This window comes from Chironomus tepperi, unplaced genomic scaffold, assembly GCF_022539635.2.
Source record: "Chironomus tepperi strain 1889 unplaced genomic scaffold, CSIRO-AGI_Ctep_v1 contig_376, whole genome shotgun sequence".
Taxonomy (NCBI): Eukaryota; Metazoa; Arthropoda; class Insecta; order Diptera; family Chironomidae; genus Chironomus; species Chironomus tepperi.
In genome coordinates this window covers 880,676-893,365 of record NW_027226498.1, presented here as the reverse complement: position 1 = coordinate 893,365, position 12,690 = coordinate 880,676, and the positions used below count along the sequence as shown (strand labels likewise).

At 28.6% G+C, this 12,690-nt stretch overlaps 5 protein-coding genes across 7 annotated transcripts; 3 read left to right on the top strand and 2 right to left on the bottom strand.

The window, feature by feature from the left end:
- Positions 1 to 6: 6 nt before the first annotated feature.
- On the top strand, positions 7 to 895 carry LOC139095746 (serine protease snake-like). Its single transcript, XM_070647212.1, has 4 exons — positions 7 to 508; positions 571 to 590; positions 663 to 675; positions 732 to 895. Exons 1-4 carry the CDS (start codon positions 7 to 9, stop codon positions 893 to 895), a joined length of 699 nt encoding a protein of 232 aa, XP_070503313.1.
- Positions 896 to 906: 11 nt separating this feature from the next.
- On the bottom strand, positions 907 to 3,938 carry omd (integrator complex subunit 5 omd). Its single transcript, XM_070647922.1, has 3 exons — positions 3,810 to 3,938; positions 3,629 to 3,750; positions 907 to 3,564 (listed from the first exon to the last, which is right to left on the bottom strand). The coding sequence occupies exons 1-3, from the start codon at positions 3,883 to 3,885 to the stop codon at positions 994 to 996; spliced, it is 2,769 nt and encodes a 922-aa protein (XP_070504023.1). The 5' UTR covers positions 3,886 to 3,938; the 3' UTR covers positions 907 to 993.
- Positions 3,939 to 3,989: 51 nt separating this feature from the next.
- Positions 3,990 to 5,164, top strand: LOC139095966 (GSK3-beta interaction protein). Its single transcript, XM_070647542.1, has 3 exons — positions 3,990 to 4,176; positions 4,234 to 4,280; positions 4,415 to 5,164. The coding sequence occupies exons 1-3, from the start codon at positions 4,068 to 4,070 to the stop codon at positions 4,595 to 4,597; spliced, it is 339 nt and encodes a 112-aa protein (XP_070503643.1). The 5' UTR covers positions 3,990 to 4,067; the 3' UTR covers positions 4,598 to 5,164.
- Positions 4,741 to 6,032, bottom strand: LOC139095965 (vesicle transport protein GOT1B). Its single transcript, XM_070647539.1, has 4 exons — positions 5,854 to 6,032; positions 5,692 to 5,783; positions 5,326 to 5,619; positions 4,741 to 4,883 (listed from the first exon to the last, which is right to left on the bottom strand). Exons 1-4 carry the CDS (start codon positions 5,876 to 5,878, stop codon positions 4,869 to 4,871), a joined length of 426 nt encoding a protein of 141 aa, XP_070503640.1. The 5' UTR covers positions 5,879 to 6,032; the 3' UTR covers positions 4,741 to 4,868.
- A 433-nt stretch (positions 6,033 to 6,465) lies between these two features.
- Positions 6,466 to 11,158, top strand: Ent2 (Equilibrative nucleoside transporter 2). 3 transcript variants are annotated; one of them, XM_070647536.1, is made up of 7 exons: positions 6,466 to 6,629; positions 7,161 to 7,278; positions 8,462 to 8,644; positions 8,722 to 8,899; positions 8,989 to 9,134; positions 9,201 to 9,745; positions 9,831 to 11,157. In XM_070647536.1, exons 2-7 carry the CDS (start codon positions 7,215 to 7,217, stop codon positions 10,173 to 10,175), a joined length of 1,461 nt encoding a protein of 486 aa, XP_070503637.1. In that variant the 5' UTR covers positions 6,466 to 6,629; positions 7,161 to 7,214; the 3' UTR covers positions 10,176 to 11,157. The 3 variants fall into 3 exon arrangements, with proteins under 3 accessions (XP_070503637.1, XP_070503638.1, XP_070503639.1); XM_070647537.1 differs by lacking the exon at positions 6,466 to 6,629 and adding an exon at positions 6,866 to 7,017; XM_070647538.1 differs by lacking the exons at positions 6,466 to 6,629; positions 7,161 to 7,278 and adding an exon at positions 8,313 to 8,384 and having other exon boundaries at positions 9,831 to 11,158.
- The last annotated feature ends 1,532 nt before the right edge of the window (positions 11,159 to 12,690 follow it).

Here is a 12,690-nt window from a genome sequence, read left to right as displayed (position 1 = left end):
CCTCACATGGCTGCTCTTGGATACAAAAATCTAAATAATAAGATTGATTTCAATTGCGGTGGTTCCTTGATTTCTGAGCAGCATGTTATTACGGCAGCACATTGCAGTAATTCAAATGGATTAATACCGTCAATTGTTCGTCTTGGTGATTTAAATTTGAAAATGACTGAAGAATATCTACCCGAGAATGATGTACCAATAGCCAAATTTATAAGTCACGAGAAATATTTGTCAAATGAGAAGAAGTACGACATTGCAATTATAAATCTTGTAAAGAAGGTCACATTTTCAAAATACATACGACCAGCATGTCTTTCAACATCTGAGATGCTTATTGAAAATAGTAAGGCTATTGCAACGGGATGGGGATTAACTGAAGCATTAACGACTCGCACTTCAAATAATTTAAAAAAAGTGGAACTAAGCATTATTGATAACAATACATGTCAACAAATCTACAATGATACTAAAATAGATGAGTCAAAATTATGTGCTGGTGAATTAGAAGGTAAATCTGTGAACAATTCCATTTACAAATGTTATGAGATTTAATTTTTTTTAATATTTTAGGAGGGAAAGACACATGCCAGGTAATGCAATGTTTAAAGCTTGAAAATGTGAATTAATTTAAGATTTTATTATTATTCTCGTAATGTTAACAGGGAGATTCTGGAGGTGAGTCATTTAATTTGAATCATTTCCTTGATAAAAAATTATAAAAATTTTTACAGGTCCAATTCAAGTATTTTTAGGAAAGGGCAAATGTGTGTTTGTTTTAATTGGAATAACAAGTTATGGAGACATATTGTGTGGATTTAAAAATTCTCCTGGAATATATACAAAAGTTTCATACCACATTGACTGGATTGAAAAAATAGTTTGGGGATCTCAATAAAATAAGTGATATTCATTTCAGAACTATTTGAAGCTTTATTTCTCTTATAAACTACATATGTAAGCTAAAGATTATATGATAAGAATAAGGAAGTAAAATTAAGTAAATTTCATTTGATAATACATGTTTCCCAAAATAGATAGCTTCTTTTGCATTGTGTTACGAAGTGGATTGATGAATTGTTCTGAAGCGTGAAGCTCGGCATTTAAATCTGGGTTGTAAGAATTCAAACCTTTTGCAACGAAAAAATTCCACACACATTCTTTAAGTACATATGCGATTTCACTTGGCTCAAGGTAGACTACAACAATATGAAGATTATTTAGAGGAGGTGGAAGTAATTTTGCAAGTGACAATAACTCGAGAAATTTGACTGTAAAAAATAGAAGCTCATCATTATTTTCATTTCGATTTTCAGCTTTAGCTCTCCAATGATGCATTATTGATGCACACAATGAACGAAGAAATACACTACAATTGCACCATAATGGAATTCTGTATTGAGCTAATAATCCTAAAATTGACCATAATATCGGACAATTCTTAAAAATTCGTCGAACATGCAAATCTCGTTCCATTGTAACTTTTGTAAAATCTTCCTCAATAGGCCAATGTAATCCATTATACATTACATCACTTGACACAAGTTCGACGAGTAACTGAGAAACATTACAGAGTCCATCAACAATTTTAGATTTATCTTCATCTCCTTCTTCTGAATCATCCAGACAGCATGAAACAATTGCCTTCACATAAAAATTCTTAATTTCTTCATCAACATCATTCACATAATTTGAATGTTGATTGCTTTTAGAGATGCCAGATCCAATAATTCCAGAATGTAATAAAATTGATGATTTAGAGAAATTTAGGGAAACGATTTGCTTCTGATTCATTTTTAGTAATGACATTTCCTTCTTCCTTGAGTTTTTATGCTCACAAATATTTTGAACAAGTCCTTTTGGCTTAAAAATATCTGTATAAAGGAACAAAGCTCCTTCTAATAAATCTCTTGTTGCTACATTTCGTATTCCTTTTTTGCCTGAACATTGTTTCGATAGCAAATTAAAGCAACGTTCCATAATTATCGACTTTGTCAGTAAATCTGTTTCCTTTAAGCTCCAAAAGAAATACTGAATAGTAATTTTCTCACATCGAACAGCATTTGAAACATTAATTAATTTCATATTCAGATGATTAACTAAATTCGTCATCATATGAATTTGATCTTTTGTTCCAAAAATACATTCACTATCTATGTCTGCAATTTGCATTGGATCATCCATATTTTCATCATTAGTTTCAATCTTTTTGGTAATATTATCTGCAGTTAGCATGACTTTTCGAAGTAAAGTTTCCCAAATTTGAAGAGTAATTCGAAAAGATGATTGAACAGCATTAGTGACCAAATTTCGCTTTAAAAACGTGCATTGACCATCCTTTTCTAGTGTCATTAAATCCACTAGATTTTTAATAGTGAAGTAACACTTATTTTGCAATTTTACATTATTTAAATCGATTGATAATTGCTGCAGCACATGAGAAATCACTATATTAATGTCTGGAGATTCACTGCATCCAATATTTTCATCAAGCAGCCTAATTATAGCATTCATAATATACGGACTTGTTAACGTATTCTCAGAAAGTAATTTTTCAATCGATTTGCTGAATATAACTGTATTTCTTTGATGGCTTGCTAATAAAATCAATCTTATAGCAGTTTGTTGGAGCACTTTCTTATGACTTGTACATGCATTCCACAAGCACGGCCAATTTTTTTCTTTTCGAATGTCTAACACCAACGGGCATGTTTTATCATCATTGTATATCATGGATTCAAGTTCAAGAATTACTAATTCCACAAGTTCTACACACCAACGATTGTTTTCAAAATTGTCCATCAATGTGAGTAGTAATTTTGTTCCATTTTCCTTTAAGCGCAAAATCAATTCTGGTAAAATGTCGTGTAGTTTGTCAGGATTATAATCCAATGGTCTTAAAATGATTTGTCGTTTAATTTTGTCAAGAAATTTAACGTAATCCAGTTCAATGTATTCTAGAAATACATTAAGAATGCATTGAGCATATATTTCTGACTTGCTTGCAAGTTGTATAAGATTTGGAATATAGTCCTTTGATTTCAGTTCATTCACATCTGCATTTAATGCTTCTTCAACAATTTCACGTATTAGAACTTTTAGTTTTTGGTCTCGAGAATTTGAAAGATACTCGAGTACAGTTACAGTTGACGGTATAAATGCAGGCGTTAGCATTGATGGCATTCGTAAAATGTTTGATATGAATTTCATGGGAAATAATGAGCTCAAATGAGCAACACACCAATCAAAATTAGGTCTGTTATCCACAAAAACATTTTCGAGATCAAAAATAAATCTCTTCATTTCAGTATCATCAAATGAACTAAAGCATAGTCCACATAGTTCCAAAAGAATTTTAGTAGCACTACATCCAAGCCAGAGATTACAAGAGCCTTTAAAATCCAGATTAAGAATTTTTGCATATTCAACAGATGGTTTTATTAGCTTTGAAAGTGTCCATTGAGAGACATATGTTGGTGCCCATGACTGTTCCAAAATCAACTTTTCAAGACCTTCCTTAATCATCAAAATAATTCTTTCATCAGATTCATTTAGTGGTGCATTTTTCTGTAAAAAATCACATTTTTTTATTAATTTTATTTATATGTGCTGGATGTTTGTAACCACTTACATCTTGCTTGATATAGTTTGCGATATAAGTATCAATTATCAAGGAAAAATAATCGGATATACAATCGCGTAGAACTGGAAGTTCCTCTAATAGCTTCAGTGCAATTTTCACAAGTTGAATTGCTGTATAAAACAAATATTTTATTCAAAAAAAAAGTAAAAATAAGCATTAAATAAACTACCTTCAGCTGGATCATCTCGATAAAAGTTTTTTCCCATTGCAAATTTTTGGATTTCCGTAAGTAAAGCTTGATTCATCTTGTTCTTAATTTTTTTTAAATCTTTAATTTGATTTTTAAAAAACTTTTGTTTACAAACATATGAGTTTTGCGATTCGCAAATGTCTAAAAAACTTTTAAAAGCTTCGGATTGGAAATTATAAACGATTCGCAGTGCAATTAAAAGTTATATTCAATTTTTAGCTTTAATTAAAGTATAAAATGAGCAATTCCGCCGAAAAAGTTATTGACTGGCAAGAAGAAGCAGAAGGTGTTATAAACGATGTGAAAAATCATGTGAAACTCATAGAAATATCTAATAAATTAATAAGTAATACATTTCTAAATTTACTTCAATTTCTTGGTATTAAAGTGTTTATTTTATTAGGCGATGGAAGCAATGTTTTTCTAAATATAGTTCTACTTGAAGGAAAGGTAAAGTAATCTTGATATGAATTATAAATGTATGCATTCTGTACGCTTTATAACAAAACCTAAATCATGAAATTAAAAGTGTCATTTTTTTTATTTAAATACCTAATAAATTATATATTTTCTCAATTAACTAGAGTATGACAGTTCTTCTGGATAGTCAAGGCTTTCATATAGTGTCTGAAAATGAATTGGATACATGTGAGATAGAAAATATCGAATCTTTTGAGACCATTTACTCTTTATTGGAACAACATAGCAAGGAATACACCAAATCCTTTGGAAACGAGCTAATTAGTAAATTAGAGAAGGTTCAGTAATCAATCTGATTAACATTCAAGGAATCAAAAATTTCAATAAGTAGCCAGCACTTTGCCAAACGAATCTTTTGCTGAAAACAATTCTTAAACAGAAGTAATAATATATTGCATGTAGTTGTAACGAGATAATTTATGTCATTAACAATAATTGGGTACACTGATAATGTTGAATTTTATTCAAACTTTATCGACCATTTGAAAAAAAAAATATACAATATGTACGAAAAAAATAACATTTAAAAGTTACAGAAATGTATGCATTTTTCATCAATTACGCATAGTTATCCTAAAACGAATTAAAGATTTTTAAATGTAGATTCTAATGATAGATTTATATTCTTATGGTTCTATGTCAGATTTTAGATTATGTCCGATAGCTTGTGTGAAATTCTTTGAATTAATTTTATTAGATTTTGATAGATACTTAATCGCAATTAAAAATGATTCGTAATGCACGAATACGATAAAAAAAAATAAATGACTTGTAGTCTAGCACTTAAACAGCGACAGTAACGTTATTTGTCAAAGTTCATGTGTGGAAATTTTAAGTCATATTAAAAGCATAAATCTTTACATTTAATGACTTCTATTTTATTTCAGATAAATTAACTTTTCACTTCAGATATCGTTTCTTTGTTCAAGCTTTGAATAAATATGTGTATGATATAAATGAATTTCCGTAAACATTAATTAATCTAAAATCTCCAATTAAATTAAAACAATCATACCCTCGTTCTTTTATCTTCAATTCTGCTAACTAAACTTGATATCACTGGTAAATTAAGGAAATTACCAATGACCGGTACTCTTCGTAAGAATTCTATTGTTGCGGGTAAAAATCCTCCAAATAATAAAATAAATCCATATGTCTCAACAATCATTCCAATTAATGGATATCCTAATAAAACAATTGAAATTCCCAAAAAGAATGCGACTGTAGCTTTAATCTTGTGTTTTTGAAAGAAAAAGTTGTATGTTCTCTTGAACCCTATAATGCATGTTAGTCCTGATATAAAAAGTATCTAAAAAGAAATCAGATTTAATTGTAGAATTTAAATCAACTCTTCAAATCTAGATTTTAAATTATGGCTCACATTCCCAATTGCTAGAAGACCTCTATCGAAAATCATCAATACACCAAGGAACAGAAAGGTGATACCGAATCCAGCTAATCCGAGACCAATTTCTTTAAATAAACAAGAAAAAAGTCAACATTTGATTCAAAGATGAAATTTTTTGCACTGATTCATACTTACTTTGCAAATCTGTGACTTCAAACATGGCTCGTTTTGTGTCTTTTCTTTCTTTAGCCTAATTAATTATGTCGAAATATTGTTAGCTATTTAATAACTAGACAAATTTTATTAATCCAATATTTTTTGTAAAACTCGATGATTCTGACAACACAACATTTATGAGTGCGTCTAGAATAACTTTTGGTTGTTTCAATTTCATAATTATGAACCAATTAGCTGTTATTAAAATATATAATAATCAAAATAGCATAATATTAAAGAAAATTAGTAAGAAATAAGCTGATAAATTATAATTATGCTTGTTTCATTTAAAATAATTTAATTTAACTAGAATCTCTTATAACGGACGGATTAAATTTTAAAAATTTTGCGCCGTTCAACGTTTTTAGCTTTTTTTAAAAATAATTTAATTTTTAAATGTGACATATTGGCCATGGACTTTTGAATATCTCTTTTAATGACTTTCCAATGATAGATAGAACCTGATCCTTGACATTATAATACGATGAAGAATAAGTATAAAGACAATATATGACATTACTTTTTCAAAACATTTTCTTGAAATATTTGCAAGTGCGCTTAGACGGTATTAAGTTAAAAACTCACGTTAGTTACTTGTATACATGTGTTGTTTTTTTATTGAATTTAAAATTTTTAATTAATCTGTAATCAGTAAACATTGGAAAGCGGCTCTGGACGCTCTTAGTGTAGTATTAAGTAATTTAAAAATTCATCGTCTCGAAATTCATATGATTTATTTCTATCATACATAAAAGGTGAGCTTATTTAAATAGTCAAAAAATCACGAGTTCTTATCGAATGTTCTTACCAGTGATATTTAAATAAAATTGCATAATGATGCAAATGATTTTCTAAAAATCTGGTTTAGCTGCCTACATATTATATTGAAAATCAGTATACCTATATATATATATAAACATGTGAAACGCAATTTGTCATTTAAATATATTTTGTGTGCTTAAAATCACGTTAGTTTGAATTAGCGAATATTGAACTCATATATTGTGCTGAGCGTTTCAAAACCTTATCATCGTTATTACTAAATACTACATCATACCTAAGTCATAAATCTGTCAAATTCACTTTAACAAAAGAAGGCAATATCTCTTATCAGGATCAGCATAATACAGTTTCAGTTTTAGGGTATTTATTTAGAGATTTATCAAAGTACTTGAAGATGAAAGAAATGCTCCAGATTTAAAGTACAATATGCTATTGCTGACTAATCTTGTGATAATGACAAGTCTATTCTATAGCTAATCTTTTATTATTTTTTTATTTTTCAGATTCCTTTTATGTTTGATTAACACTTTTCTGGATAGAATTTATATCATTATAAAATGGCACAAAAACGTGAAGAGCAATCACTTCTAGGACGGTCCACGGAACCTTCTATTATTTCAAGTAAGATTAATTAAATAAAAAAAAATTAAACAAAAGACCTATATAAGTTTCATATTATATGATTCTATTATTCATTAAATGTAACATGCCTCACTGACCTAAAGAGCTCATATTAAATAACAAGCTTAAAAGGCTTCTGAAAACTTTAATTAATATTAGCATTTATAGTTTTTTTTTAGAAATTCATATCGTTTTCCGAAGTCTAGATTTCGATAAATCTTTGATACCAAGATTATAATGGAATTTTACGAAGACTCTGGAGAGACTGGGATGTCTTGGTCTCAGTCTCCATATCTTTAACCAGAGCACAAAATCGATTCAGATTTTGCATTGAAAATCCGATTAACATCGACGTGGAGCTCTGTTCTTAACTATTAACATTCTTAATTTGGCGAAGCACAGAAAAAAAATTGCTTACTTAAAAAACAATTAAGAAAAAAAAATATATTAGAATTTCCGAGAATATGTACGACGTAGGGAAGAAAATTTGAACTCCTTTTGTTGACGGAAGTAATTTCTTATCGAAATTTTGTGTTTTACTTGTTTTCAACAAATTGAAATCTACGTTCATGTTTTTGAAGTAAAACAACAATACAAAGAAGTATAAAATTGTTTTGCGTCAAATTCCTAAATTATATTATCGTCTTCAGATTAATTTTAAAATAAAATGAAATATTTAAATACGATATGACCCCTAAAGTGTGACTGATCAAAATTGCAAGAATGCGATGCAAGAAAAAAAATCATGTGGATTTTTTTGACCATTTTATCCAGTATATCAAAAAATCAGGTTTTTTCATATCCCTTTTTTTACGAAAAACACAAATTTTGCAGTATAGGAATAAAAGAGGCTGATGATAAATAATTATAACAAAAGAAAACTTCATAAAAGAATGTCGAAAAAAAAATCTTGCAAGCATGAACGTATGCATGTATTTGTTGATGTAGACGACTCACTGTTTAAAATATTTTATGCTTATTTTTCTTTTAACGTGTATTCATGATCATGATTTTCTTTCTGTAATCAGTTTTAACAAAACCTTCGTGCTCTAAAGAAGTAGTCAAATTTCGTATTATGGCTTCGATTTATTTGTTTGTAAAGCGATGTACTGAAGAGAAACTTAATATTTTTAAAAAATTTGTTGTTAAATTGCTTAATTTTTTTTATAATATTTTTAAACAGGTCGAAATAATTCAACAGAACCTGTAAAGCTAACACCGTCATGGGAAGCACGTAATGACTTGCAAGAAGATGAATTGAATTTCAGGAGTTTGACCATGGACCGAGTGAAAATGGAAATGCAGCCACCGTCCGATAGATTCAAAATAATCTTCTTCATTTTACTCTTTCATGGGATTGGAACGTGTAAGTAATAAAAATTGATAAATTAAACAGAAATAATTTGATATAACTATCCTAATTACTGATAATGTCGCGTAAAGTGACACCCTGGAACATGTTTATTACTGCAAAAGAATATTTTGTGGACTATAAACTTTCACCAAACTACACTGGAACCAATAATACAGAATATGCAGCAAATTTCATGCCTTATTTAACGTTCGCGTCACAAATTCCTAATGTGCTTTTCAATTGGATGAACATTTTTGTTAACCTAGGGTAAATATCAATCATAGCATTTATCAACAATTTAAATTAACCTAATAACTCAATTAATTTATGAATATATTTTTTTTTGTCTAAATTAGGGGCGATCTCACAAAACGAGTCGTTTGGAGTTTGATAATTGAGATTATTTTGTTTTTAATAACTGTTATTCTTGCCATGGTTGATTCATCTCAATGGCCAGGAACATTTTTCTGGGTCACAATGGCATCCGTTGTTGTACTCAACAGTAAGTCATATTGTCCTTAAATTATAAAGATATGCTTTTAATAAAATCTTTTTTTACTTACTACAGTGTTCGGAGGAATATTCCAAAATACAGTTTATGGAATGGCTGCTAAACTTCCATCCAAATACACAGGAGCGGTAGTGCTAGGGTCAAATATTAGTGGAACATTTGCTACTGTTATTAGCATAATGAGTGGTTTCATATGGTCATCAGTTAGAAAAGCAGCAATTTATTACTTCATAACAGCAATGTTTGTTATTCTGATATGTTTTGATACGTTTTTCGCAATGCCTTTAAATAGATTCTTTCGTTATCATGAAATGCAAAGTGAAAAAGCTCAGGAAAAATCGCGCAGATCAAATATCATTGGAAGTGGAAAACCGCCATATTGGACAATTTTCAAACAATCGTCTTTACAGCTTTTCAATGTTTTCATGATTTTCTTCGTAACGTTATCTGTTTTTCCAACTGTTCACTCCGATATTAAACCGACGAGTGAAGAAGATATGTTTGGAATAATAAGCAACAAATTCTTTACACCAATCACTTGTTTTTTAACGTTTAACGTCTTTGCAATGTTAGGAAGTTTGACAACATCGTGGGTTCAATGGGTATGTTTTAAAAACATTGTTAATTTATTTTAAATTAATGTTGTTTTTTCTCTTTATTTTTTTTTTTTTAAAAAAAATTATCTAGCCTTCACCAAAATTCCTTGTATGGCCAGTTCTTCTTCGTATTGCTTTCATACCATTATTTTTAATGTGTAATTATCATCCACTTGGAGTAACGAGAGTTCTTCCAGTTTATATTAAGAATGACTATTTATATTGGTCGATTGCTGTTTTAATGAGCTTCTCTTCGGGATATTTGAGCTCCCTAGCTATGATGTATGCACCAAGATCACAAACAAATCCTGTTTATCAAGTTAAAGCTGGAATGATGGCCGCCGCAATGTTGATTTCCGGAATTTTCGGCGGAATCATGTTTTCGTTCTTGCCTCCTATTATAGTTCAGTATAATTTTGAAAATTTATTTTCCTAGAGGTAATTTTTTCTATAATCAACTAAGCACATTTTTTGAAATGAAATATAAAACTATCATTCATTAACATTAAGTATTTCATTTCAAATAAGAATAAATTCAAGCAACAAGAATTTTATAAAAGTACAATTGAAACAATAATGATTAAAATATTAAATGAAATAATTTTATCAGTGGATTTGTAAAATTGTGCTTTAGTCAACCCATTATGACTTAATATTAATTATTATTAAGCCTTTAACACTTAAAATTAATTCAAAGAGAATGAAAAGTGAAGTTTCTTGAATTAATAGTGAGTGTTAATGCTTAGATTTTTTCATTTATTTTTTAAATTGGAATTCTTTAAAAATATGTTTTTATACGTAATTTAATATGCAAAAGTCAAATTTCCCGTACATTTATAATTTAAATGCTCGAAGCAGTCTCAAAGAAACATGGAAATGCAGAACATCGATCGTTCAATACTAATTTTATTTTATAAATAAGGTAAGAAACTTTGATTTTTGCTAAAAAAAATTAAAGTAAAATGCTTAACTGTATTGCAAGAATTCTGTAAAGTATACTATATACATCATATTAGGAACTGTATTAGTTTTTTTTATATTTTATTTTTTAAATATTTCACTAACAAAAAAATGTGCTAAAAGCATTTAGTGAGTAAAAATACCAAAAATTGTATAACCCACTTGAACTCATCGATAAAAATCATTAATTTTCATCAATTCTTAAAATCCTTTTTATTTCGTTATTCAAACTAAACTAACTCTTGTGAGAACATGCCGACAATAAGACTTATGAAACTGATATATCCAAAATGTAACCTCATTCAGACAATGATATAAAAGCTTGAAAATCTCGCACAATAATTTAATAAATAGTAAAGATCAAAAAGTTAATAGTAAAAAATCATTTCTACTAATGCATATTTCATACAAATTATAGTTCATTTATAGAAAAAGACTGTAGAAGTAATTTTTTTGTCAACATTAATTGAATTTAAGTAATAAATTTTTTGTTAATTTTCCGTAATTAAATAAAAGTATTTTTTAAAGCTTTCTTTTTCAGTTGCTAGTATTTCAATGATTTTAGAAGTATCATCATATTTAAGAACTAAGTATAGAGTCTTCATTTGTAAATCATTTTTTATTATATTAATAGAACTATGCTAGGTTCTAGCCTACAACAGTTATAATGCGTTTTTATATTATTAATGAATCAATAAAGTTGTTCTTCATAGCTGAAAAATGCATGCAGTAGAGGGAATGTTAAAAAATTGAAGTAAATTTATGGCATTAGATTGATGACTCCATATCATTATTTCTAAGAATCAATTGAAATAAAATATGTATCATGCTGTGGTTTTGTGACTTTATTAACTACGCAAACATACTGTCAATTTCGAATGGCACATAATTTATTTAAACACATTTTACTTGCTAATTATCAAAATTAACTTCCTAATGCCACATGCCCCATTAAATTTACCAAAAATCTATTTATGAATCAGATTGTATTTATGAATAAAGAATCCATTGTGTCTTATTTCACCGTCATTTACCACAAAACAAACATGTGCATTTTTTTGATACGCGTCAAATCACTTCTTGTCATTTATTTTTATCATATGTCACTGATAAGAATTATGATGATTAATATAAAACTGATCAGAAAAGGAAGAGTATGAGAGATTTGAAGAGAGGAATGTGAGAGATTAAAAATGTTTGGGGGGAAGAAAAGTAGTGAAAATTGTTTTCTCACAGTTAGGGAAATTTATCACGTGGAAAATACGTTCGTCGTATTTCATTCGGCTTTATTTTTTATTCTACACTCGTCGACAGAATCTCGTCATTCCTTTTCATTCAATTCTATATGAAACAGTTGAGAAGAAATGAAAATTTAGCAACTGAAAGGAAGGATAGAGAGAGTGTATAAAATGAAATGGTAAAATGTTTGTCGCAACAGTTGAATTGCTCAACTGACAACAGTGATATGTGTAGAAAAAGTATCTAGTATTATAGAAATAATAAAGAAATTTGTATACGTATATGAGCTTAATTACTGCAGATAATATACGTATAATTATCCTGTATGCAAATTAAGGTAAAGTTCATATGTAGTGTTTAGAATATTTGTGAACAGATTTATCATGCATAGCTTTAGTTGAATTAATATGTTTCAATTAGTGACGATAAAAATTCATATTGCTTTAATTAAAGAACAAACTGTGAAATGTTCAATGAAAATCAACAACTATAAAACTTTTGAAAATAGTTCCAACAACTTCAATAGTTTAAAAAATCAAGAATGTTGAAAATCAATCTGAAAAGTTTTTTATTCTCTATGAAGTAGCACAAAGAATCAGGAAGTTAATTTAAAGAAAAAAAGCATCTTGCTAGCAAACAATTTGCTTTATTTACCATTCTTTTGTACTTTGAGCAACAAATAAAAAGTTGAATACTGTATAAACAGTAACTGTTACAAATTTAAAGAACACTTTATGCTTTCCGTTGCTAAA

Bases quoted from the DNA above. Each gene is read 5' to 3' on its own strand.
- LOC139095965 (XM_070647539.1), bottom strand. From the start codon at position 5,878: ATGTTTGAAGTCACAGATTTGCAAA. The intron at 5,784-5,853 runs GTAAGTATGAAT...GTTTATTTAAAG, and splicing joins TGAAGTCACAGATTTGCAAA to AAATTGGTCTCGGATTAGCT. The intron at 5,620-5,691 runs GTGAGCCATAAT...ATTTCTTTTTAG, and splicing joins GTCTTCTAGCAATTGGGAAT to ATACTTTTTATATCAGGACT.
- omd (XM_070647922.1), bottom strand. From the start codon at position 3,885: ATGAATCAAGCTTTACTTACGGAAATCCAAAAATTTGCAATGGGAAAA. The intron at 3,751-3,809 runs GTAGTTTATTTA...TGTTTTATACAG, and splicing joins TCGAGATGATCCAGCTGAAG to CAATTCAACTTGTGAAAATT. The intron at 3,565-3,628 runs GTAAGTGGTTAC...GATTTTTTACAG, and splicing joins CAAACTATATCAAGCAAGAT to AAAAATGCACCACTAAATGA.
- LOC139095746 (XM_070647212.1), top strand. From the start codon at position 7: ATGGCTGCTCTTGGATACAAAAATCTAAATAATAAGATTGATTTCAAT. The intron at 509-570 runs GTAAATCTGTGA...TTAATATTTTAG, and splicing joins ATGTGCTGGTGAATTAGAAG to GAGGGAAAGACACATGCCAG.
- Ent2 (XM_070647536.1), top strand. From the start codon at position 7,215: ATGGCACAAAAACGTGAAGAGCAATCACTTCTAGGACGGTCCACGGAA. The intron at 8,900-8,988 runs GTAAATATCAAT...TGTCTAAATTAG, and splicing joins AACATTTTTGTTAACCTAGG to GGGCGATCTCACAAAACGAG. The intron at 9,746-9,830 runs GTATGTTTTAAA...AAAATTATCTAG, and splicing joins CAACATCGTGGGTTCAATGG to CCTTCACCAAAATTCCTTGT.
- LOC139095966 (XM_070647542.1), top strand. From the start codon at position 4,068: ATGAGCAATTCCGCCGAAAAAGTTATTGACTGGCAAGAAGAAGCAGAA. The intron at 4,177-4,233 runs GTAATACATTTC...TTATTTTATTAG, and splicing joins AATATCTAATAAATTAATAA to GCGATGGAAGCAATGTTTTT. The intron at 4,281-4,414 runs GTAAAGTAATCT...TCAATTAACTAG, and splicing joins TAGTTCTACTTGAAGGAAAG to AGTATGACAGTTCTTCTGGA.